Source organism: Misgurnus anguillicaudatus, chromosome 6 (assembly GCF_027580225.2).
Source record: "Misgurnus anguillicaudatus chromosome 6, ASM2758022v2, whole genome shotgun sequence".
Lineage (NCBI taxonomy): Eukaryota > Metazoa > Chordata > Actinopteri > Cypriniformes > Cobitidae > Misgurnus > Misgurnus anguillicaudatus.
In genome coordinates this window covers 4,450,941-4,477,326 of record NC_073342.2, presented here as the reverse complement: position 1 = coordinate 4,477,326, position 26,386 = coordinate 4,450,941, and the positions used below count along the sequence as shown (strand labels likewise).

General features: G+C 38.8%; 1 protein-coding gene across 10 annotated transcripts in view; it reads left to right on the top strand.

Annotated features, from left to right (window-relative positions):
• Positions 1 to 25,634, top strand: part of LOC129445878 (uncharacterized) — a 31,232-nt gene extending 5,598 nt beyond the window's left edge. For 4 of the 10 annotated variants that reach the window (XM_073868391.1, XM_073868389.1, XM_073868394.1 and 1 more), the window contains 6 exons: positions 6,708 to 6,773; positions 9,476 to 9,584; positions 11,163 to 11,212; positions 11,291 to 12,164; positions 12,276 to 12,376; positions 24,952 to 25,634. In XM_073868391.1, the coding sequence (XP_073724492.1) occupies positions 6,708 to 6,773; positions 9,476 to 9,584; positions 11,163 to 11,212; positions 11,291 to 12,164; positions 12,276 to 12,331 (1,155 nt within the window). In that variant the 3' untranslated portion in view covers positions 12,332 to 12,376; positions 24,952 to 25,634. Of the gene's footprint in view, positions 1 to 6,319; positions 6,386 to 6,707; positions 6,774 to 9,475; positions 9,585 to 11,162; positions 11,213 to 11,290; positions 12,165 to 12,275; positions 12,377 to 24,951 lie in introns of all 10 variants that reach the window. The other 6 variants (XM_073868387.1, XM_073868390.1, XM_073868388.1 and 3 more) reach the window with 2 other exon arrangements.
• Positions 25,635 to 26,386: the final 752 nt, after the last annotated feature.

Here is a 26,386-nt window from a genome sequence, read left to right as displayed (position 1 = left end):
ACAGAGCTGTAAACTTCATGTGGCTCATGTTACCATATAACTTTATGTCCAACGAGTGTGAATATGTTTTTCCACTTCATAGTTTTGTACCGATGAGAGGGATGCAGACCTGTAAGAGAGTTATGAACAGCTGTCAGCATAAATTGTCCACAGAAATACCCTTACATACATAACTGATGGGTAAATGATAGCACTAGATTCAGATAAACTATCATAAACTACATTAGTATCTCAGATAAACATCTGCAATGATTAGTTATATAAAAAGCTGTTTCCAAATGACTGTTTTTTCAGATGCCCATCGACTGATCGTCTAGCTTCTGTTTTAAACACGTTTCTGTAAGAGTGTATGAACTTTAAAAACACATCGCAAATGGATGTGCGCAAGCTCGCGTCTCCGTGTAAACAACGCGGAGCTCATAATAAAACGGTGTCGCGTGTAAAGCGCAATGTATGGAATGCGTTGCATGTAAACAATATCATATTACAGCAGATCCCCCAGTGCAGCATTACTCAAAGTTGCCATGAAGGAATCGAAAGTGAATAACTCTGTCTAACACTATACAGCATGTAACAATGAAATCCGCCATTACGTGATCACGCTTACTTGTTTGTAAATAAGCATGTAAACATGGAATCATATTACAGCACACACTTAAAAGATACAGCAGTGCAGGCTTACTGAAAGTTGCCATGAAGGATATAAGTGAATAACTGTGTTTAACACTGTTACAGCATGTATCAATGAAATCCGCCATTACGTGAAATCACGCGCCCTCGTTTGTAAACAATGCGAAAGTTTTTAAATCCGAAGCGTGCAGTCAGGTTGCTTATGTAGGCTGAACTGCACAAGCCATAACATATTACATGATACCAAATAAAAATGAAGACAAATGACTTACAGTTTCTTCAGGAATATATCCTTCTCCATTGCGTCTTCCATTGTTCTTCTTCTTAGATAACGTTAAAGATAAACGCTTCTCTTCCTCAATGTCCAGACATAAATTAAGATATTCCTCACGTGTGTGTGTAACGTTTATAATCCAAACATGCGGTAAAGTCTTTAAATCTGATAAAGGTTTACGCTTTGTTTATTATTGTTGGAACTGCTCGTCTTTTCATTACCATGTCAACAGCCTGAGTGCGTGACCGCATTAGAGATAATGAGCTCAGCCATGAAAAACGGTACTCTCTTTAATTCAATGCAGATTATATAAACAGGAAATATTTGTTTTTGATTATAATTAGCTTGTTTAAAAGTAGACATTTCGGGCTTTCTTTTGATATGTGTATCATGTTTGTGTGACGAGTATTCACGGAGTTTCAACTGATTTTTGTAACGTGATTTGAGAGACAGCTGGCGGAGACAGAAATGTCTGAATGCGCACCCTGTATATTTTCTTAATTTGACAAAAACACAAAGATCTCTTGTAATTGTGAATGTACACTAATTAAAGAGGACCCTTAAGAGTTTCAAATGATGTCAAACACGTAAATGTTTGATTAGTAATTTTAAGTATTTTAAGTTGATTCTGCTATGATAAGGAGAAAACACGTCAAAACGCGTCTCCGCGTTTTTGGACCCCTGGGGGTTAAAGACTGTTACTCGAGTAGTTACACGATTAAGTATGGTGGCACAAAATAAAATGTTTGTTTAGATCCTAAGGAATGAATCGGGCTTGGCTAAATCCTAACACATTCACAAGGCACTATACAAAGATTAAGGGGCCAGTCACACCAAAAGCGTTTATGTCAGTTGCAGGCGCCTTTTTTGAATGATATTCTATGGGCAGGGCACGTTTGCGCGCTGTTTATACGCGCCGAGCGCCTTGCGGTTTTTTGCCGCCTGCCGCGCACGCGTTTTTGAAGGAGCGCTGAGAGCGGAGAAGTGCCCGACGTCATTCGAGTCTTTCCATTGTCCAGTCGAATGAGGGGAGAGGCGGGCCTTACGTTGTGGTGAGGGAAGTTTACAGTTGCTTTGAACTGGACTCCACTCGCTCACTCTCTCCTGCGTGTTTGTGCACCTCTCACCCTCAAACAAGGTCAGAGCAAGCGTCCTCTTTTTAAAGTTTCTGCTAATATGACAGTTAACAGCAAAAGAGCGCTCACGCTTCAATATTTGATTGACAAGACAGCTGACTCGGTGGTTGCTTAGCAATATGAAAAGCCGCGTCACACTGCTCTTTTTTAAAAAAAGGCAGTGCATCGCGCCTTGCGTTTGCAAGCGTTTAAAGCGATTTTGGTGTGACTGGCCCCTAAAAGTGCATGCATTGAAAAAAGATAGGTATGTTTAATTTGTCTAAGTTGAGGTAAGAACATAATAAAATATAAAAAAGGTGGTGTTTTCCTCTAAGCTAAAGTAGGTACAGATTCAGAAATATAGCTGACCATAGCTATGCCTGGTCGTAGTTTCAGATGGTGGTCAAGCTTAAATATTTTTCACAAAGCTGGACGTAGCTAATTCCGATGTAGGGCTGCTTTCACCCAACTTCTTACGTCCAGCTGGTGCAACTGGCTCCTAATGGAGCATTTGGACCTGGAAGTTGACGTCAGACTTAACAAGTGAATAGTCAAGCACTGTATTAACCTGACAACACACTGCACTATAAGGACAGAATGGTTTGTCAGGACACTGAAGTGGGATGGTAGTCTACCCCACTTGTGAATTTTGCAAACTGTAGGCTATAACAATTTCATAACACACTGCACTATGAGGACAGAATGGTTTGTCAGGACACTGTAGGGGGATGGTAGTCCACACCATTTGTGAATCTGGCAACACACTGCATTGTAAGGACAACGATTTGCCAGGATGCTGTAGTGGGACAGTAGTCTACACCACTTTTTGCAAACTGTAGGTGTCAATAACAATTTCATAACACACTGCACTATGAGGACAGAATGGTTTGTCAGGACACTGTAGTTAAAAAGTGGTCTGCATCACTTGTGAATTTTGTGTTACTAAAAACGCTAGCAGCAACTGTTTTTTGTCAAAGTAACCTCAATCCTGTATTGGCGCTCCACTAACAAGCCAACCGCATAGGATGACGGGCAACCAGAACAAACGCAATGTTGACGTTTAATTGATGAAGCTACGCCCTTCTTGTTTTACACTTTATTACATGTATAATAATGGCCAAATAGATTGTCAATGAAAACGAGATTTAAGAATAACTTGTTTTTCCTAAATCATTTAAAATTTAAAAAATACCAGGCTATTCATATTACATTAAATCATGCAATGAATGTGGTAAAGCCTTAAGCACGCAAAGTAAAACTGAGATGACAGAATTAGCGTCACTTACCTCTTAATTAGGCCTATTTTAAACTTTTAAACTGCACTTAATCAAATTTATCAACACTGATACAAAGTGCCCTAATACAATTGATTGTTTGGCAACATTTAAACCGCTTTTTGATAAACTTGAAAGGTTTTATTTTTTGTATAGCCTATCTGCAGGGTCGGCACCATTGATGAGCAAGTTGCAGCCAATGTAATGCCGGTGGTGTTGTTGTTAACAGACTGAACACTTGATTTCACCCGGGCATTTAGATATGCTAGTTTTTCATCAACAAAGTCTGCGAAAAACATTATAAACGCGATGATCATGTGCCAACTAAACTGTTTCAGTAGGTTCTCTACATTATTACAGAGAGTCTGCTTTATTAAGATAACTCCACTTTAGGGCTGCAGCTATCGATTCTTTTTGTAATCGATTAATCTAGCACTGAATCGATCGAGTAATCGGATACATTTTTTTGTGTGTTTTTAAACAACCAAAACAAATAAATGTTCAAGCATTTGGCTTTTATTTCTAAAAAAAAACAGAGGTATTTGACTCTATTTATTTCAATTTTTTACCCATTTAGTGTTTATAAGTGCCAGTGCCAACAATTAAACACTTTAATTTATTAATATGCACAACAGGTTTCATGCTGTAATCTAGCCCTGAAACAAAGTAAATATCTGGTTTATGTACATTTCTACACCTGCAGCATTTACCATTAGGCTTTTAACATATAATATATCATATCTGGGGTGAGCCTATTTGCTATGGTAACAACCTGTGTGTGCACACGTGCTGTGCGTGAGGAAGAGTGACACCCCAGTCAGACGTTCAGTTGCTTCATTGCATTTTGGTACGGCAGAAATAAATACATTCCTTTTCAATAGAACGCTGCATTTGGTTTGCATCACTTGCATTGCGGTGCATTTTAGGTTAAGAATCCGTTCGAAAAATCACCACATCACGTCCCGCTGTATACAGTGAATGCATGCTGAAATTATTGTTGCGTGGCTACATAAAAGTTTAAGCATATGTGATGCATTGCACGATCGGTCTGACTCGCGTGAGAGAAAAGATAATCAGGCTGATTTTGGGCAGATTTCCACCCCTTCCAACAACCCTAACTATGTCCCGATTATCTTGATGGTTCTACAGTTTATCTTATCAGATTTTCCCTTGGTGTGAGGTGTGTTAAGTGTCCAAACCTGATCGGAAGAACGTCGGAGCCACCCCGATCGCAAATCATAAAACATGTTTAATATTTACGATCAAAATTCTTGATGTGGGGGGGATCCCGAGGGCAAACGCACGCACGCTCTTGAGATTATCACGTGAAACTAAACCATATCCAAACTGAAAGTAAAATGATGGAAGACGGAAGCAGTCATGGCGCAGCACAAAGGGAAGTTGATGTGCACAGCAGAGATGGACGATCAGCTTGTTGATTTGTGTCAAGAGCACGAATGTTTATACAACATGTCGTGTAAAAATTTTCTGTGAAAATCATTCCAAACATTGTCATTGAAATTTCTTCCTGCATATCGTCCAGCATGCGTATTCTAAAGTCTGCGTGAGATTTTGCAAGATTTCTTGTGTTCACAGTCAAGACTCTTGTTGAAAATCTGTTTGTGTGTGGTGTGCTGTCTTTGACACGTCATGGCACACAACACACTACGGGAGCAAAACGGTTAAATCTAGGATTTTTTTTATCCTCATATTTGTGGTCTATCACATTTTGAAAATCTTGTAAGATGTAAAAAATCTTTTGGTGTGTACCCAGCATTAATCTTTGGTGTCCCCAGTGTACGTATATGACGTTTTAGCTCAAATATCATATAGATAATTTATTAACACCACCGCTTTTCAATATTTTACAATGTTCTTATCTCAACTTAGATTAATTAATACATCCCCATACTTCATCTTTGTACAGCGCGTTGTAAATGTGTTAGCATTTGGCCTAGCCCCATTCATTCCTTATAGGGATGCTCATATCAGTTAATTTTCCCGCCCGACAACCGTAGCTTCTAAACCGAACATTAACCGTTAACTTATAAGATTTTAATATGAAATTGTCATTGAGTAAAAATACAGTTGACGGTTGTCTGTGAACTACTAAAAACAAAACATTTAATTTGAACGTGCAAACAGCAGTGACAGATCAACAACAGAACCAGGATTCGTACATCATCAGATATTCACGCAACATTACCTTATTAAAAAGCACGCGATCGGTCTAGAGGATTAATATCCAAAAAGGGCAGATTGTCTCCGTTTCATCTACCACAGTGGTCATTTCTAAAGCAGGACGCTTTTCAGAAAGTTTTGGTTTTGCGTCATCTTTCTCCGTTTGTGCAAAAAAGATAGATGTTTATGGTCAGGGTCAGAGGCCATCACCGAACGTCTGTCCGGATGTGTGCGAGACGGACCGCGTCATCTTGTGCGGACAAGCGCGCGTCTCCGTTCAGCTTCCAAACACGCATACAAATTATTTCTCATACCAGTTATTACTTTATCAGACTGTCAGGGCAGCAATCATTTGTGTCATTTACAGGACATTCACAAATTAAAGATAGAAAAGTGGCGAAATGTCTGTCTGCTCATGACGACACGCACCATGTATTAACAAATATTTTTTTATTTTAACTGATAATGTTAATCGGTCATAAATCCTTACCTTCGGTTAACGGTTAAACGGTCAATGTGAACATCCCTAATTCCTTAGGATCCAAACAGGTATAAATTTAGAAGCCACCAAACACTTCCATGTTTTCACTATTTGAAGACTGTTACGTTAGTAGTTACACGAGTAAGTATGGTTGCACAAAATAAAATGTGGCCATTTTTTAAGGCAAATTTCATTACTATTTTTCCACTGTGTCTTTAGTAAATCCTGACAGTAGGTTTAAAACAGAAAGGGGTTTTGCGCTGATGCAATCGGTTAATATATGTCTGGCCCTTTTTTCTTATTTTGCACCTTTATCTTCAGTAAATGTCTTACTGAGTTTTTATTTTCATTGTTGTTTTTACAGATGATTACAGATGTTGCCACAACTGAGACATTTACACCGTGTGTCCCTGAAGCAAGTTTACATCAGGTATTACATAGTTTTGTAAAATACAATAATGTAAATGCCAGCTAGTGTTTAATACCTAAATAAATCCTGTTGTGTGATTCATTTAAATACTCTCCTCCTATATATTTTGCAACTGAAACTCCAACATGTGCAGTAAGGTCAACTGAAAAGATAACTGTCCACACATTTTCGTTACCTTTTTTCACTGTGTCTTGTAAATCCTGACATAACAGATTGCATCAGTGCAAAACTAAATATATGTCTGACTCTTTTTTTCTTATTTTGCACCTTTATCTTCAGTAAGTGTCTTACTGAGTTTTTATTTTCATTGTTGTCTTTACAGATGATTACAGATGTTGCCACCACTGAGACATTTACACTGTGTGTGCCTGAAGCAAGTTCACGACAGGTATAACGTAATTTTGTAAGGGTGTTTTCAGACCTGTAGATCGATTGCTTTGTTCCAAAACTGGGGGTTAAATGGCTACAATGTTGCAATTTCATCTAGGTTCGATTTGCATTCACATGCCAGTATTTCCAAACAGACCAGACTTTGTGAATACAAGTAATGTGCAAGTAAACTCTTTTAATTGGCCAGAGTGCATCTTTTTATTTTCCATGATTCCACTCAAAGTTGTCCTCAGGATGGATAGACAGCAGCTTTACAAGATTATTGCGTGTTTTGTTGGTAACTGCAGTTATATTCAGGGGTGCACATAACTGGTGCGCATGCACGATTAAAATTAAAATGTGCACTAGACACACTCTAAAAGGAGCTTATGCGTACCAACGTTGCTGGAATTTTGTTACATAGTTACGTAATTTACTGCAATATAATGTATTCCTTTGTGCATCATTGGTAAGTTAAATTATTACAAACGTGTTTAAATGAATTTGTTAGCAGCGATACAACAATCACTGGCCTGATTGGCCAATTTAAATATTCAAGCTCAAAAAGATCTTAAGATCAAGCTGCTTAATAAGGTCTGAATACTTTACTTGCGTGTTGTTTGATAAGTTTTGTTTGCACGCACCTCTAAACATGAACGCGATCCACACCTCAAGGCGCTTCAGACAGCACACTAGTACAAGCAAATAGCAAAGACTGCACACAAATGCCAACTGAGTTTGTTTTCTTGCACTTGAGCAGACATTTTAACACAATTATCTTAAAATCCTGTGATATAGTAGTACACAGACTTTTACGCATTAAATGAATATAAGCAATTTGAGGAAAAAAATGCGTGTGTAACAATATATTTGATGTGTGCACTTAAAGTGACAGTACACTCTAAAAATGCTGGGTTCTTGTTACCTAACCGTTTGTTCTGTCCAGTACTGACCCAGCCATGGGTTAAAAACAATCCAGCATTAGAAAGTATAAACCTGATGCTTTTTTAATGTTAATCAAACCACAAACAGAGAAAATCATAGTTTTCTTGTCTTGACTGAATAGTGTGTAATTTGGATTAATCCTTGTTAAAGTTACAAAAGTTAAAGACTATGCAGTATTATTTGATTACTTTGTTCAGTTTCTGTTCTTTACCTTAAAACTACCAGCCTGAAAACATGAACAGCACTGTATTTATTTGTGCTATTGGTATTTTTTTTATTTCTGACTATTTACTTGTTTTTAACAACATTTGAAATTTATGAGTTAGGCTAGTAGTTATTTATAAAGGTTATAGAAATTTATGAGTTAGGCTAGTAGTTATTTATAAAGGTTATATGGGTTAAAAACAATAACAAGGCATATTTTATTTTATATACGTCATCGTCTACCATGTTTAAACCAAAGAGATATGGCATAGAGAGTAGTCGGGAGATTAGTGATGATGACAGCATGTAGGATGTCGGTGATATGAATAGTGTGAGTACCAAGCAAGTGAGTACAAAGTTATGTGCACCCCTGGTTATTACTTCATTATTGTGAGCAGGAATCAAAACGTACGCAGAACAACATTCTTGTCATGTACCTATTGCTGAGAAGAGCAATTAAGTCATTTTATAAGGAACAGTTGTGCTTTGGTTTTGAATGGCATTGACGTGCTCACCAGAGTTAATCACCAAAGAGCTATCAGGTATGTTTCTGGTTAAAAAAGCAACAAGAGCCTGTTTGTTGGTCTGTTGGATCAGTTTACTTTTACACTTACAGTATACTGAACCGCTACAGAGTTTGTTTGCAATCGGGCCGAGACCACCTCATTCAGGCGGTCTCAGAGCGGTTGTTTTGGTGCGGATCCAAGCTAGGGATGTTAAACGATGAGCGTTTGACCGATGGTTGACCGTATCAACGTTAACCGGTCAAAGCTGTCGGTTGTCAGTTAAAAAAAGTGATCTCTAAATTAGGCTATTATAGGCTATTATACTATTTCTAAGCCAAGCAGCCATTTGTCCTCTGATTCGGCACTCATGTTCCGCGCTGTAGGGGATTTTAAAAAAGTGATGTGAGTTGGAAGGGCAGCGCCGGGGCTCTGTGTGTGTGTGAAGCAGAGCGGCAATTGTGAATTTTCAGGTGCGGCTCGAAATGGCTGTTAATTCAAATAGCGTAGCATATTTTAAACTAATAGGCCTATCGGTTAACCGTTTTCAACCGGCTAATGAGGCTCGGTGGTCGGTCAAGAAAATATTTAGTTTTTGCCATCCCTAATCCGAGCTCAATTGCAGTGTTCACCCATGCCAAAACGAACCGAAGCGAGGGAGAAAACGCCCCAGGTTCTGGAACAAAGGTTCAGGTCTGAAAACATCCCAAGATACATTAGTGTTTATAATGAGTTTATGAATGTATGTTCATTCTAGTTGATGTAGAGTCGAGCATTGTGTTCATCTGACAACACACTGCATTGTAAGGACAGAACGGTTTACCAGGACACTAGTCGAAACACACTAGTAGCAACTGTTGCCGTCAATACAAAATAGCTTAATGTGTTTTTGAAAGTTAAAAAGTTGCACAAATATTTCTTGCTATCTGGGTAGCAGTTAGTATAAATCTGCTGCATTGAAAATGCCTAGTAATTTTGATATAATGTTTCTTATTTGTAAATGCTTGTAAGAAATCTGTTGTTGCTAAATTAAATTCTATCCCATTTCTCTTTTTTTGCTTCTAAACAGTGTCACAAACATGACTTGGTTCATGCTACCGTGTCATGCCTGGACAAATGCAAAATATGCTTGGGATCAGGGCTGTCTGCTTTCAAGTGGATTGGTTTCAGTTGTAAAGGTCAGTGAGCTCATTTTTGAAGTGAGTTTTCAATTTACAGGGCTCCAGAATAACTTTTTTACTGTGGATTAAACAAATCACAGTTATATAAATGACACTGACAGTCCAAAAGCGTCTTAAAGAGGTTTTGCTCAAATGTAAAATTATGTAATGTGAACTTGAGATTTTTGTACTGTTTGTAAACTGCTCAGCATACACTGCAAATGCAGCCGGTGTAAAGGCACAATGGCCATGTGCAGCAAACGCTCTCCTCACACACTGCTTACACTATGCCTACATGTTGCTCACATGTGTGGCGTGAAACCGACGTGACAGTGGCAAAAGTGTTTCCAGATCTTGTGGAACTGTGACGCTGGATGATGTCACGCTCTAACATATTCATGATGTGATTACGTTGTATTTGATTTGCAACTTCAGACCTGTTTTGCTTCTACACTCTCAACATTCTGTATTTAAACAGCCCAAAAAGCTGATCTCAATTACATATTCTGATTTCAAATGTCAACATTGGCTTTCATACATCATGCACTCCGCCTTTAAGTTCTACGATACCAAAATTGGAGACCCCTTCCACATTTCTCACATTATCACAGTTTGTTCACTATAGCTAAGATAAAGTTAATAAAATATTATAAAAACTCCATTTAAAGGGGTCATATGACGTTGCTAAAGGAATGCTATTTTGTGTAATGCACTTTACATGGTTTTTGGTTAAACATATTATTTTCCACATACCGTACATTATTGTTGCACTTGTATGCCTTTCTGAAACGTGTTGATTTGTACAAAGCTCAACGTTCTGAAAAGTGTAGTGTGCTCAGATTGGCCTACTATCCAGTGCATTGTGATTGGTCAAATACCTCAAACATGTGACAGAAAAGTAGACTCGTTATGGAAGTAAACTGATGACTACAGTCCTTGCGTTCATTGTAGTCCAAGAAAAGAGATTTCAGTTGAAGACGATATCTCATCTCAACGTAAACTTTGGGGATTTATAACTTTGCAGATCATTAACATGTACTAACACACACTTACACACCAAAAGAAATTTAAAATCACGGCAAGGAAAATAGGGGCTCTTTATTTATTTGATATTTGACTGGGTTTGGTAAATCTTCTGTTAGACTTGCTTGCATTTAACAGCTGACAGCTATTCAACTTAATTCATTTGTAAGAACACAATTAGATAATACCAATTTGGATGAACAAGTTATCAAACAATGCTCATTTTGGTTCAGTCTGTGGTGTAAAAAGGTTGCATTAGCCACTAAGGAAAAACACTTACACAAAACTTGGCCAGGTCAAAGTGTCTGAGAAAAATTTGGGACCAAGAATTATTCAGTTTTATTGGTAGTCCACTGTCTGAAGAATTTTGGGTGTAATGTCATAGTTTATTTTATTTTGCTATCCTCAATTGACTAGTGTCCTGCATCCACTATTAAAAGAAATTGCAAAAATTATATCTGGTGTCTGAATAATTTAGTTTAGCTGTACATTTAATTGTTCTGGTACTGTAAATAAGCAAAGCGTGTTTTAGTGTAGATGTATAATGATTTATATCAACTGCCTGTCTTGCAGTTTGTTCTGGTGTATGGCATAAGGATTGTCTCCAGCAGGCAGTGCCTGAGGTTTGTCAGATATACCCTAGTAATCTGTATATTAACAATTGAAATGGTACTTATATTAAGTATGTTTTATATTTTTAGGATAAACATAATTTCAGCTCAGAGGATAATCGATCAGATGAGGACATGCATGAAGATGACATGCATAAAGATGATGATTATGTACCTGACACTGACTCGGAATCTGATTCGGATAGTCCTGTGGTTGGCTCTAGTGTGTGTGCCTTTACCCAGGATGTGCAACTTCTTCACACTCACCTGGAAAAGACTTCAGAGTCTGCTTTTGACAAATTAAAGAAAACAGCATCTCCCCAAAGTTATGCTGACCTTGCAAAATCCACTCTTGCTCGGATTATAATTTTTAATCGAAGGCGTGCTGGGGAGGTGTCCAAAATGCGCTTGAAAAACTTCATTGAAAGAGACAAAAGCCCCCTCCATGCTGATGTATCCTTGGGATTAACCAAGTTTGAAAAGAAGCTCTGTGAGCACTTTAGCAGGGTGGAAATCAGGGGCAAACGTGGACGAGAAGTTGCAGTCCTCCTAACACCATACATGGTGGAATCCCTGAATCTCTTGGTCAGCAAAAGAATGGAATGTGGTGTGCCTGATACCAATATCTTTCTCTTTGCTAGACCACAATGTTCAACTTACTACAGCGGTCAAGTCTGCTTGAGACTTCATGCAGAAAAGTGTGGAGCAAAAAAAACAGAATATCTGCGCTCAACTCAGCTCAGGAAGCATGTTGCAACCCTTTCCCAAATTTTAAGCCTCAAAGAGAATGAGTTGGACCAGGTGGCTGACTTTCTAGGACACGATATACGTGTCCACCGTGAACACTACAGACTGCCTGAGGCGACAATTCGGCTTGCAAAAATCTCCAAGATGCTAATAGCAATGGACAAAGGTTGTCTTGGAAACATCCAGGGAAAGTCACTTGATGAGATTCAAATTGAAGGTATTTTGTCTATTTAGTGCAAAATGTGCTTGTGCTCTGTGTTCTTCCAATTCCAGTCTCAAAATGTCCATATAAAAAAACTGCACTTAAATAAGCATGTTATGGTTTCAGATCAAATCCAGTTGACTGATACTGAAGATGATGCAGGAGACGAACCAGAGAAGTAGACAGAGAAGTATCAACATCACCACAAGAGGCCTGCCAGAATGAAGGTAATGTATTGGGTTTTCTTTATAGCCCTTAAATAAGGTAGCTGTGTTTGGACTACCTGTCCAAGTTTGATTTCTCTGGAACTAGGCATTAGTGTTGGGCGATATGCCCTATTTTCAGATCGTCCTATCGTCAGCCTGTGAGATCGGCGATACACGATATTATCGGGGGGCGGGGCAGTAGTTTACTCATTTTTTATTTGTTAATTTTTTACTCATTATAACAAGTCACTTGATGGGTGGACAAAAAAACAAGAGCAACACCGTCATGACCGCAACCTTCTTAAACCTGATGCCATTAATGCGAGCGCGTCATTAAAACCCTATCATGATTACTTAATAACTGTAAAAACATGCATCTGCGCACGCACACACACGTACGCGCACATAAACAATTCAATGCATTGGTTTAGTGCTGTTGCTGAAGACTACACGTGTCAAGCAGTGGTGCTCTCATGAGGTGCCTTTTTAAACGCATCGGTCCAACGGAACGCTATCATATTTAAACACAATCATATATTAAACACGAGGGACGTGTTTCTACAACTCCTTGAAATGCATATCATAAACGGGATTAATACCTAATGATCTGACTTCAGACAGAGCGCAGCTTTCTGCACGTACGCGAGAGTGAGAGAGAGGCGCTAATATGCAGCGGGTCATATTTTAAACAAAAAGTAAAGTTTGCCTCAGCTCGCATGAAACGCATTAAACTGAACAAATACATAAGGATTACTTATTTAGTTTATGTTTAGACTTCGGACAGACGCGAGAGCGCGTGCACGTGAGACAGAGAGAAGCGCAGCTGCTCATGACGCGGCGCGCTGGATTTAGTGGTAGAAGGAGACGAAGACGCGCACATTAATGCATGTACGTGCAAGAAGGAATTCTCTCTTTACAAGCTCTCCACGTAAAGTGAAGCCAAACCCTCATGTGAGGAAAAGCATGCATTGTGGGTGTTAATATAAAACTATGATGATAATAATAATAATAATAATAATAACCATTCCCCAACTATCGTCGTGACTATCGCCATGAAAGCCTGCCATTGGCGATATGTCTGAAGATCGTCGATGGACGATACTATCGTCTATCGGCACAACCCTACTAGGCATGGTTGGAAAGAGTATGAAAGCAATTCTGGCTTGGGTCCATACTCATTCAAGATGTACAGTAACTTGTGTTGTGGCTTGTTTCTGTAGGGTTGAGGCAATTTTCTTGTGACTTTGAAAAGTAGGGTATTTGATTTTAAAAAATGCTACCTTTAGCCTACTAGCACTGAAATCACAATCCCACCTTACATTCAAATTGCCATCCAATGCCACACCTTCAAAACACATGAACACGGATAGACCAGAAGCCCATTCATGTCTCATTCTCCAGTGAGAAAACTTTGCACTACAAAGTGAATAACATTACCAAAATAAACAACACATTCAACTGTTTTAAATCTGAATTAGATGAAGTACATTTCCGGTTGCAAGAACATAGTAGTTTGCTTTAATTTAAAAAACATAAATGTTGTTACGCTAATTTATAAAGAAACACACATAATGCTGGGACTTCAAATTCCCGCGGTTTATTGGCAAGACGACGAGTTAAATATTGTGCATGATTTATTTATCTTCAATACAAAACGTGTGCAAATTACTTAAGGAACATGTAAAGTGAATATTGTTTCCTTTAACATTTCTTCAATTTCAACATTTAACAACTTAGACAATTGATATTATCAGTTAAAAGAAAATTTTTAAGGCATTGTGCGTGTCCACACGTCCCTACAGACATTTTGCCACTTTTCTATCCTTAATTTGTGAATGGCCTGTAAATTATGCAAATTATTGCTGCCCTTACGGTCTGGTAAAGTAACCATTTGTATGAGAAATCATTTGTACTGCATGCGTGTCCTTGCTTGAGTATAGATTGGAAGCTGCATGGAGACGCATGTGTGTGCGCAAGATGACGTGGTCCGTCTTTGTCACTTGCGCGTCCGGGCAGACCACCACTGTCTCGCATGCTCTGGCAGATCACTTCCTAGACCCTTACCATAAAAAACTTTTTTTTTCCACAAACAGAGAAAGAAGACCCAAAAGCAAAACTTTTTGAAATGTGTCCTGCTTTAGAAATGGCCACTGTAGTAGGCTAGATAAAAAAAGAGACAATCTAACCTCTTTGGATATTAATCCTTTGGACTGATCGCGTGGTCTTTGTTGCGTGAAAATTGGTTAATGTAAGAATCCTGATTCTATTGTTGATCTGTTGCGGCTGTTTGCACGTTCGAATGAAATAAAATGTTTGTATTGCTTTTACTGAGTCGGACAACCGCCAAATGTATTTGTACTCAATGACAATTTAATATTTAAATCATATAAGGTAACGGTTAATGTTCAGTGAACAAGCTGAGCGTATAACAATCCCGCATATACACAAGTGCAGGCCAATGTTTTACTTTTTTATTTTTTTATTTTTTGCAGTCACAACAGTGAGGAGCTTAGACCTGCGGCATGTGACTGCGGTATGGCAGTAATCCGTCTACCGCCCCAGGCCTAAACACAAACTACATGAGCAACACAATGATCCATCAAGGTAGAATATCTGAATCGTCATCAGCTGCTTTCAGATGGAGCGGCATTTACTACACAGAGCCGTAGTTCACTGACAAGCTGGGCCATATCAAATTAATTATCGCAGGTGATACGTCCTCGATAATTAATGTGATATGGCCCAGCTTGTCCGTGAACTACGTCTCTGTGTATTAAATGTTGCTCCATATGAAAGCAGCTGATGGCGATTTACTACTAATTAGGGATGGAACGGTATGAAAATTCCACATGATTATAGTGACCAAAGTTATCATGGTTATTAATACAGGGCTCAACACAAATAATTTTTTATACTGGCCCGCTTGGGCCAGTGGTTCAGGTTTTCACTTGCCCTGCCAAAATTTTCACTGACCCAATAAAAAAATGTCAGTGTCACATAATTAAAAATAATAATTCAAAAGTGAAATATAATTGTATACATATACAACAGATATGTTCCAACGAAAAAAGGCTCCCAACTTTTATGCTTTTTGTAAACTGACAACAAATTGTGCAAAATATTGCATTGTTTCTTTCGTCGTGTTTTACCTAAGTAAATGTCTGCTTCCAAGATATTAAATAATATACATTGATGAAAATATACTTTAGTGACTGAGGGTGTAGCACTGGCTCGATCGGGCAAGTAACAAAACTTTTTACTGGCCCGAACATCTCTCATGCTTGCCCCGGGCCACCGGGCAGTCCTTTATAGCCCTTTTCACACAGAAATTCCGTTAAATACCCGTAAAATGCATCCTGGATTTTTCCGGAATAGTTAGAGTTTTTTTTTCGTTCACACTGCCAAGATTACACGGCATCTGATGGTCCCGGAAAGACACGTGACATGTTGAAAGTCCCGCCCTCTCTTCCACGCAGCGTCTGAAGTTTGCATATTATATATTATTTCTCTCTCCAGAAACAACTCGCGTGCATTTTTGTTTATGATAAGACTACAAAGGACCGCGTGAATGCACAGTTCTATTCTGGTGAATGATCTCAGCTTCAGAGTGGATATTTGACGAGCTCCCTGATTTCTGCTTTAATACAGTTTTCAGATATTTCTCATCGTGATTGTTTATATGCATTTAAGACCCGCATTTTGAGGAGCTGAACGATATATCTTGTTGGGATGACATGCGGGTATTTTCGTTTATTATAGCTCAAATGAGCACGTGACGCGATATTCTTTTATGCTGCTGAATGATCTCCGTTTCAACACAGTAAGTAATGAGCTAACTTACCTGATATCTGCTTCAGTCTAGTATGCTGCCATTTCTCGTTGTGAATGTTGTAAATCCCTCATTTTAAAGAGTTGAACCAACTTCATGTTGCCATGACACGCGCGTCCTCACTACGGCACGTGCGTCATTGTTTATGCGTCTCATATATCATTTTCTGATAACTGCTTCAATCTAGTTTGCAACATTTCTCGTGGTGAATTTTTATATGCATGTTATCTCTCGTTGTAAGGAGCTGAACCATAACTTGTGTTGTTGTGATGATGACGCGCGCGTCCTCACTTCGACACGCCCTTTACGGCATTCTTGTTCACACAGAGGGTTACCCGCGTATCTTACTAGGTCCTCTTTCCGGCAACGATCCCAGAAGATTAACGGAACGAGTTTTTGTTCATACAGACGCTTGTCTGGCAATTTTACGGGTATTTTCTGGGACCAGAAGTCTGTGTGAATGGGGTAGTTGTTGAGCCCTGCAATATTATTACAGTTTTCTTAAAATAAGATGAAAAGGTTCAAAAAGAACTGATACACACTCTGAAAACATGTTAACAAGTTTTATTTTTGAAAATCAGCAAACAACAAATACAACTAGCAGCTATAGGCACTTTTGCATAAACAAAAGCATAAACATTAAATCAGGGGTGTCCAGAGTTTTTTTTGTGGCGATCTACTTTTAAAATGATAAAGGCGACAAGACTTACCTGCTAAAAACAGTTAATTTTTTAATGACACTTTAAATGTGTGTTAGGACTATACTGCATATATCTCTACGTTGAATTCAGGGCTGTCACCATTACGCCATTTGTTTTTGAGGAGTTTAAAAAAAAATCCTTGAGTCCATGTCGAGAACTCTTTAAAATAGCGGAGATGCGGTTTTGATGAAACAAACTAGAAAATGACAACAGTATCAGAAGCATCTCTTGCTCTCGTTCGGTCACGCGTGCACATACACCGTGCGTGTGGAACAGCTCCTGCATGAAGGCAAGAATGTGCATCCAAATTTCGGAAGTTAGATGACTCAGCTGCAGCGGGCAGGCATAAGATTTATAAAAACACACTTAAGAAATGCGCAACAACTCAAAAAGACTTGTTTCTAAGACCATAATGCCAATTTCGCTCTTTGTTTTCCAAAGCTTGTGGAGGTGTGGAGCAGCATATACAGTTATTAAAGGTATTGCAGAGGATTTTCTTTTTCTGGGTGGATCATCAAGACTATTGGTTCTCCTACAGGGAGTGCAGAATTATTAGGCAAGTTGTATTTTTGAGGATTAATTTTATTACTAAACAACAACCATGTTCTCAATGAACCCAAAAAACTCATTAATATCAAAGCTGAATATTTTTGGAAGTAGTTTTTAGTTTTAGCTATTTTAGGGGGATATCTGTGTGTGCAGGTGACTATTACTGTGCGTAATTATTAGGCAACTTAACAAAATACAAATATATACCCATTTCAATTATTTATTTTTGGCAGTGAAACCAATATAACATCTCAACATTCACAAATATACATTTCTGACATTCAAAAACCAAACAAAAACAAATCAGTGACCAATATAGCCACCTTTCTTTGCAAGGACACTCAAAAGCCTGCCATCCATGGATTCTGTCAGTGTTTTGATCTGTTCACCATCAACATTGCATGCAGCAGCAACCATAGCCTCCCAGACACTGTTCAGAGAGGTGTACTGTTTTCCCTCCTTGTAAATCTCACATTTGATGATGGACCTCAGGTTCTCAATGGGGTTCAGATCAGGTGAACAAGGAGGCCATATCATTAGATTTTTTTCTTTTATACCCTTTCTTGCCAGCCACGCTGTGGAGTACTTGGACGCGTGTGATGGAGCATTGTCCTGCATGAAAATCATGTTTTTCTTGAAGGATGCAGACTTCTTCCTGTACCACTGCTTGAAAAAGGTGTCTTCCAGAAACTGTCAGTAGGACTGGGAGTTGAGCTTGACTCCATCCTCAACCCGAAAAGCCCCCACAAGCTCATCTTTGATGATAACAGCCCAAACCAGTACTCCACCTCCACCTTGCTGGCTTCTGAGTCGGACTGGAGCTCTCTGCCCTTTACCAATCCAGCCACGGGCCCATCCATCTGGCCCATCAAGACTCACTCTCATTTCATCAGTCCATAAAACCTTAGAAAAATCAGTCTTGAGATATTTCTTGGCCCAGTCTTGACATTTCAGCTTGTGTGTCTTGTTCAGTGGTGGTCGACTTTCTGCCTTTCTTACCTTGGCCATGTCTCCGAGTATGGCACACCTTGTGCTTTTGGGCACTTCAGTGATGTTGCAGCTCTGAAATATGGCCAAACTGGTGGCAGTGGCATCTTGGCAGCTGCATGCTTGACTTTTCTCAGTTCACGGGCAGTTATTTTGCGCCTTGGTTTTTCCACACGCTTCTTGCGACCCTGTTGACTATTTTGAATGAAACGCTTGATTGTTCGATGATCACGCTTAAGAAGCTTTGCAATTTTAAGACTGCTGCATCCCTCTGCAAGATATCGCACTATTTTGGACTTTTCTGAGCCTGTCAAGTCCTTCTTTTGACCCATTTTGCCAATGGAAAGTGTTAGGTTCAGAGTTTGGCTAGATACCGGCTAAAGACAAACAGGCTTCACACAGGTTGCAGTGAGAACACACAAAACTTTGTTTATTGGTACAGGTGCAGCTTAAATAGAACATCACATGGCATGGTCACATGACAAACACACCTGAGAGGAACCCACAATAATTGGGAGCATACTCATTAACCAATCAATCAATTAACAGAAAGGAAGTTGCCTAATAATTATGCACACCTGATATAGGGTGTTGATGTCATTAGACCACACCCCTTCTCATTACAGAGATGCACATCACCTAATATGCTTAATTGGTAGTAGGCTTTCCGGCCTATACAGCTTGGAGTAAGACAACATGCATAAAGCATGATGTGGTCAAAATACTCATTTGCCTAATAATTCTGCACTCCCTGTAGTTGTCAATCAGAAGTGTTGCGCAATTGCATTTTTTAAAAAAGTTGAGAAGGCGGTTCTTTTCTAAAATTCGAAAAAATCCTCCGCTACACATTTAACTTCTGTGCGATCTACCGACATTGCCTTTGTGATCGACGTATTGGACACCCCTGCATTAAATGAACATTAACATGGAGCCCTGAGATGTATGAACCTGTTCTAAATGAACAGTGCCTTAAATAACATCAAATGCACACATAAGCACCAGCAATACAACAGTGCACCTGTTACTGCCTTCGCGACGCCTTCTTGTGCAAAAAACAATTTTGCATGCACGCGTCTGCGTCAAGCTGATTCTGGCTGGACAGAATTTACCGCAAGTTTTCAAAATCACGGTAATCAAACACTGTTTTAAATGATAATACTAACAGTCAGGACATTTTATCATGGTTAATCGTGAAACCGGTAATGGTCCCATCCGTACTACTAATAAAGGAAACGGCTTTACTGATGAAACACGCATGAGAATCCCCTATATATATCGCCCAGCCCTAATTGGTAACTATAATGTTTACTCTGTTGTTCTTTCAGTTTACTCGCCACTTAGTTTGTTTTATCCACTTATTTTGCAATACATTAAATGCAGACACTTAAACAACATTTAGACAGTGTTTCCTGCTGGATTTTGAGGATTTTTGTGGGTCTGATATTACTCCCTAATTAGTATATTTGTGGTGTTATTACTTCATGTTTGCCTTTAGTCTATTGTTGGCACTTGAAATATGTTTTGCTTCTCTCTAATCTGTCACATTATATTGTATTTTAACACAGCTGAATGCTTTTTTCATATTATTTGTTTTGTTGTCAGACATAAAATGACTGTAAAATTGAGACTTAACACAACACGACCCAATAATACTTCGCTTACGGACTTGAATCCCTTTCAGATTTTCACAAGAAATGGCGTCCTCTTCATGGGTGCATAAATGCCAATTAGAAAATGCACAAAATCACTCCAGGACCGAAGTTACCCACCTCTGCACTAAGCTAATGTCAGCAGTCTTCCTATGCAATGCAACAGTGTGACGGTTTCAAGAAACTAAAACGCCACCTGTGGAGAAAAATGTCTTAAGTGGTCGACTAATATAGTCAGGGTTCCCACGGGTCCTTGAAATCCCTGAATGTTTGTGAATCTGGGGGGGGGGGATTCAAGGCCCTGGGAAGTTTTTGAAAATATACATACATAGATACAGGTCATTGAAAGTGCTTGAATCGTTTTTATACAATAAGTTTTCTAGAAAAAAATCCATATTATTCCCTGTGTAGTGTAGGATAATATCATAAAAATTCTAGACTTTTAATGTAAGCTTTAAATGCTTATATCTTCTGTATGCGAATGTTGATTCATACCAAAATGCTTTTTTCATACTTGTGTTTGACACATGAAATGTCAAATGTCAAACAACAACCTCGGGTTACGTGTTGTGCCCTGAGAAGGGAACGAGACGCTGCGTCTCTCTTGTCATACTTTCTGCGTCCCTGTAACGCTGTCTTTGGCAATATTTCAAATAGCGATATACTTCCTGGCTCCTGCGTCACCCTGTCTTTGTCGTTAAGCCTTACCATTGGTTGAATTTGATATACACATTCAGACACACTTACCCCCTAGAGGCGTCCTCAAAGTGTCACCGCAGTGACGCAGCTCGAGTTCCCTTGAAAGGGAACTGTAACAATGTATCTTAAAAGGTAACACAATGTAATCTTGCTCTCACTGGAAATGTGTCCCCACATTTAGTCCTTGAATTTGAGGCTATTGGACCTGGAAAGTCCTTGAAAGGTCCTTGAATTTGAAGTTAACTAAGGTGTGGGAACCCTGTATATTGCAGAGGCCAATAAATCTTTTTGTTTGGCCGATAGATTTGCCGGTTTGGTCACGTTAGCACATTAGCACAGCCCCACAGACAGGTTGACACACGACACCAAAGCACCGAGCAACCCAAGAGCAAACCGCTTCAAATGTTTGAAAACATCCCTTTACACGCCGACTGGCTCACGCATGCCACACAAAGTCAAACACAGTCAGCGTCTGATGGACAGTGAGATAACTAATCATCATTCCTATTTAACGTGACGTTGTGTTGTGTGTAAAACTCAGAGTCCAGCATGTGGCAAAGTCTCACTCAAACAGTTCTGTGAGGTGTCACGTCTGCAGCCCAGCAGTAACTGCAACTGGTTGACGACAAACTGTAACAAATTTACCTCTCAAACAGTGACAAATCCCATGACCAGCTCTTCCTCAGATATGTGCATTGCTGTCAGTAACTTATAAGACGCTGTTTCCCACCACACTCAATAACTAGTGTCACTCAATGACCACCGTGAAAGCAGTGTCGTGTGTGTGCAAATATATAACTTGTATATAATGTACACACCAAACACGGGGGCGTCGCGTTACTCGCTCTAGATTACTGGTGGGATTTAACTTCGTGTCATGCAAAATTTCCGCTTGAGTTTAATATTTTCAATTGCAATTGCGCCACCCAATTCGCATCGCTGTGTACGAGGATGCGGCTTTGCATTGGCTTTGTATGTAATCTACTCACCCAAATCGTTGAACTCGCGTTTGGTGTGTATGCCCCATTAGGCTGTGCATTTTGTTGTGTTTTTGTAATGTTTTTACAAAGACTAAACTGAAAAAGAGACATAAATCTTTTGGGGTTTAGTCATATATTTTTAACTTTAAGAAAGTGAAACAACTTCGTACTGCGTAAAGTAACGTAGTAAAGTAGCCAATCAGCAGCAAGGTGCGTGTTTTCTAACCGACATCCTTGCTGGGGTAGTGTATGTGTGGGGCGGGTCTATCAAAAGAAGCTCCAGATTCTATTGGGGTAGGGACGTGTTTGGGTGATTTCAAATCTCAACATTGGCTTTTAAACATTGTGCACTCCGCCTTTAAATAATGTTTATATGTTTCTCACTTAAAATTTTCTCACTATATTACACATTTTAAATATCGGCCACATTGCTTTCTTAATATCGGCCATTAAAAAACCCATATTGGTCGACCGCTACTTTGAAAATTTCTGACTGCTATTGTTTTACATGTGGAAAGGTGTTTTCAGTATATCAGAATAGCTGGATTCACAGAAAATGTACCTGTTATAAGGGGCTGTTTACACGTTGTATTAAAGAGCACCTATTGTCCGATTCACGTTTTTACATTTCCTTTGGTGTGGAAGTGTGTATTAGTACATGTTAACGATATGCAAAAGGTACAAACCCCAAAGTAAACGAAGACACGAGTTATCGTCTTCAACGTAAATCTCTTTTCTTGGACCACAACAAACACAAAGCTTGTAGGCAACAGTTGATATTGGTGATGTAGTAAAGATCGACATTATCATAATTTCTCTCATTTTGACTCACAGCCTGTAAGTTAACTTCTGTTAGCACTGCATTGTGACCTAATCTTTCAAACATGGTAATGAGCGTCACATTTCCAGCTGACGTCAGAGGTATTCAGAGTCAGGCCAATCACAATGTACAGATTAGCTGGCCAATCAGGTACACAGAGCTTTTCAAATCGATGAGTTTCAGGAAGAGCGTGAAAAAGCTACAAAAGTTTACAGTATGTGGAAAATAATGTGCTTTTTAACCATAAACCATGCAAACACATTGTATAATACCAAATACACAAAATAAAGTTTCTTAGCAATGAAATGGATGCTCTTTAAGATGCGTTTCGTCGAACTGATCACAAGTGGACAATGCTAAAGGCAGTTGTAAACTGTGTTCAAAATGTTATGAGCTCGTCCACTTTCAACCACATTCAGAGCAGGGTTTCCAGCAGCCCATTTCAGTTCAGGCAGCCCGCCTCAGCTTGAAAATCCCACCGCCTTAACTAGGTCGTCAAAAAAAAAAAAATCCGCTGCACAAAAGGCCGTGAGGTGCATCTCGGAGAATAGCGCAGATGCGCTTCACACCGCGAGCGGGGCCGCGCGCCACACGGCCGAAATGAGAAAGACGCGGTCTGGATCATCACTGTCTGCAGTATAACTAGCCAGTTGATAAAACATTTTGGAGAATAGCGTGGACGCGCTTTACACCACGAGCGTGCACACCACATGGCCGATATGAGATAAAGACGTGGATAGCCAGTTGATAAAACGCGAGTCCGTGAGAACTGTAAGTGGATTTATGTTTTGGGTTTATTTAAGCCTGTTATTGTATTCGTCTATAGTTCTTGCAAATTTAATGCAAGTAAGCTGGTGATTTTTGTTTGAGCAACCTGCTATCTAGGTTGCACGTGCCTGTTGATTCAATATAATTGTTGAGGGCTCTTGCTCACTTTATTTATGTGCATTATTTACATGTTACCGTAGTTACACTCTTTTAAGATAATGTCATTAATAGTGGCAAATAATCAGTTTTTACAATTTTTGCTCTATCTATCATCGTTTGCCAGACGTTCTACCAACATCTGCTTTAGTTTGTGTTTATTAACACTTTAGTTTTACTTCATCACGCAGCTATTCCCATTAGAGGTATCAGTTAAAAACATTTAATTCATTAATAGTATGTGTTCATTTTCTGTCATAGTTTCTTCAAAATTACTTTAATTTTATTTGAATATTTTTGATAAAAATATTTTTATTTTCATCATGACGCCCCTTTGATTGCCACGCTCTCTGCCCCGCCCACTCGCCCAACCCTATCACCTTAACTAACAAATTTTCTGTGGGAAACCCTGCAGAGGTAGTCAAACACTTATGATCGGATTGCTTTTGTGGTGTAGACACGCATGTGGTCGAATGTGTTCGAACAGCCACACAAGACCACCTACTCTCCGCCAATTTATGTAATCCGAGGTACTGAGATCAATGTTTTACATCTTTTCTGACTTTTAGCATGAACACACGGTGTACAGCGCTATCTTTAGGCTTTTATTGATACAACTTAAGCAGCTGATCTCTGCGTTTTTCATTTGTTTCATTTTGCGAACATGTGAAAGTTGCACTAGCTTATTTTATCAATTGTGCTGAAATATCAGAGAAAGCTCTTACATATACATGTACAAAACACTGTGCAGCATGTTTACTTACAACACAAGCAGTGGACTCTGACATAATATTAGTTTGTGTCAATATAAACTCTTCATTACTCCCGCTCATGTTTAAATGGCAGCAGAGAAACTCGCCCATAGTCTCCACAGACCATCCCCTCAGAGTAATCTGGACAGAAGCGGTGGAAAGTGGGGAAAAAAAGAGACAGATTTAAATACCAGGTGTAAAGAGAATGTATTGGGAGCGGCTTACACTTTGTATTAATTTGAGAGACACACACTTTATTATGAGCTGCACGTGTGTAAATAACCACAGTGCTTTACATCACTCTGAAACCAGTAACGCATCCCTCTACTTCAGTGGTTTTTTAAACTTTTTAAAGAGCGACCCTAAAATAAAAAAGAATTACGCGACCCATAAATCTCACTCACTCACTCACTTTTTGTAGCTCACAAACGTTTATGTGGCTAAAGCAGGTAATTATTTTAGTAACCACTTATCTACTTGATAATCCTTCGTTGTCACTTAACGTTGGACTTCATTAAACTTTCAGATTTGTCTCTTTTGAGGGAAGAACATAAAACGATAAATTTAATAATCAATGTTGGTTTCATAAAATGTCATGGGCATAAACGATTTGTCAAAAATTTGACAATTCTTGTAACTACTACTGAGCATTTCTGTCAATTTTTTTTACAGTATTAAACATTTTGCAATGCTGCTTTCTTTTTAGTAATTGGAAGTGTTGGAACATCGTGGGACTGCTGATAAGAAGAAAAGAATGTGGTCTAAAGAAGAAGTTGCTGCCGTGATGAGACATTTTAAAGTCCACATAGTAAAAGGAAATTTGGGCACAAAATCTGAGTGTCTTCAGTGCAAATCTGCTGAAGAGCCTGTGCTACAAAACTGGTCAGTACAAAACATACAATACTTTGTGAGAAACAGAGGTATAACTGCCAAAAGGAGAAGTCGGTATGAAAGTGCTGTTAGCCCCTAATCACCAAGCCTTCAGTGTTAATGAAATGTAGTTCTATACATTTTGAATTGGTGTTAGTTTCTTTCCAGCCTACTTTCCTATCAAGAATGTTGGAGTTTATTATGACGATTTTACAACTGTTGTTGTAAAGATTTTTGAAGATTGTTTAGCCGTTAACTGGTTTTTATAATGTTGCAAGTAAATGTTGCCCCTTGCTGTTATCTGGTTTATATACACTTTTTAAGTGACTGGTTTCAAATGAGATAATAGTTATGAAATTAAGAAAATAGTTTTTAACTGATTGACTACCTTATTGGATATATTTGATTGTCTAGTCTGCAGTGAAGTGTTCATGTCTGACATACTTGAACTATAGTAGGGCTGGGCGATATATCGGATGACATTGTTATGCACATCTCATCAGTAAAGTCGTTTCCGTGATTAGTAGTAAATCGCAATCACCTGCTTTCAGATGGAGCCCCATTTACTGCACAGAGCCTTGATTCATTGACAAACTCTGCAATGTTGCATTCATTATTGTGGACGAATCCCCTGCGATATTGCCTAGCTTGTCAGTGAACTACGGCTCTGTGTAGTAAATGGGGCTCCATCTGAAAGCAGGTGATTATGATTTACTACTAATCACGGAATCGACTTTACTGATGAGATGTGCATAACAATCTCATCCCTACTATAGTAATTGATTAAAGTATCTGTATTGCTTGCAATATAAAAATGTATTGATGTTCAATATGACTGTTTTAACGCTGCTGTTATAAATTTTAAAAATAACAAAGTTAAACACTTGTGACTATATTTAGTCAACTGTTGTTGTCATCTTTGACTGAGCTGTTTGCCTCTTTAATAAAAGCGAGGTATTGTTACTTTATTACCAAAGATTGTGTTTCATTGCAAGTTTTCAATACCTAGTATAGTAAATTTTTAAATAAGATGAGGAGTCCGTTACATGCTTCTAACACTAGTCTTAATCCAATTAATAACTTATACTACTACTACTGTATAGGGTTGGGTATCATTTAAATTGTATCGGTTCAGATAAGTATTACAATTCTGCTTATTTATTCAGATTCTTTTTAATTCCCTTTTGATTTACAGTTTTCAGGTGTTAAGACTAATCTTGCCAATTATTTGTCGTTTCTAGAGAATACCAAAATGTTGTCTTAGGAAAGTC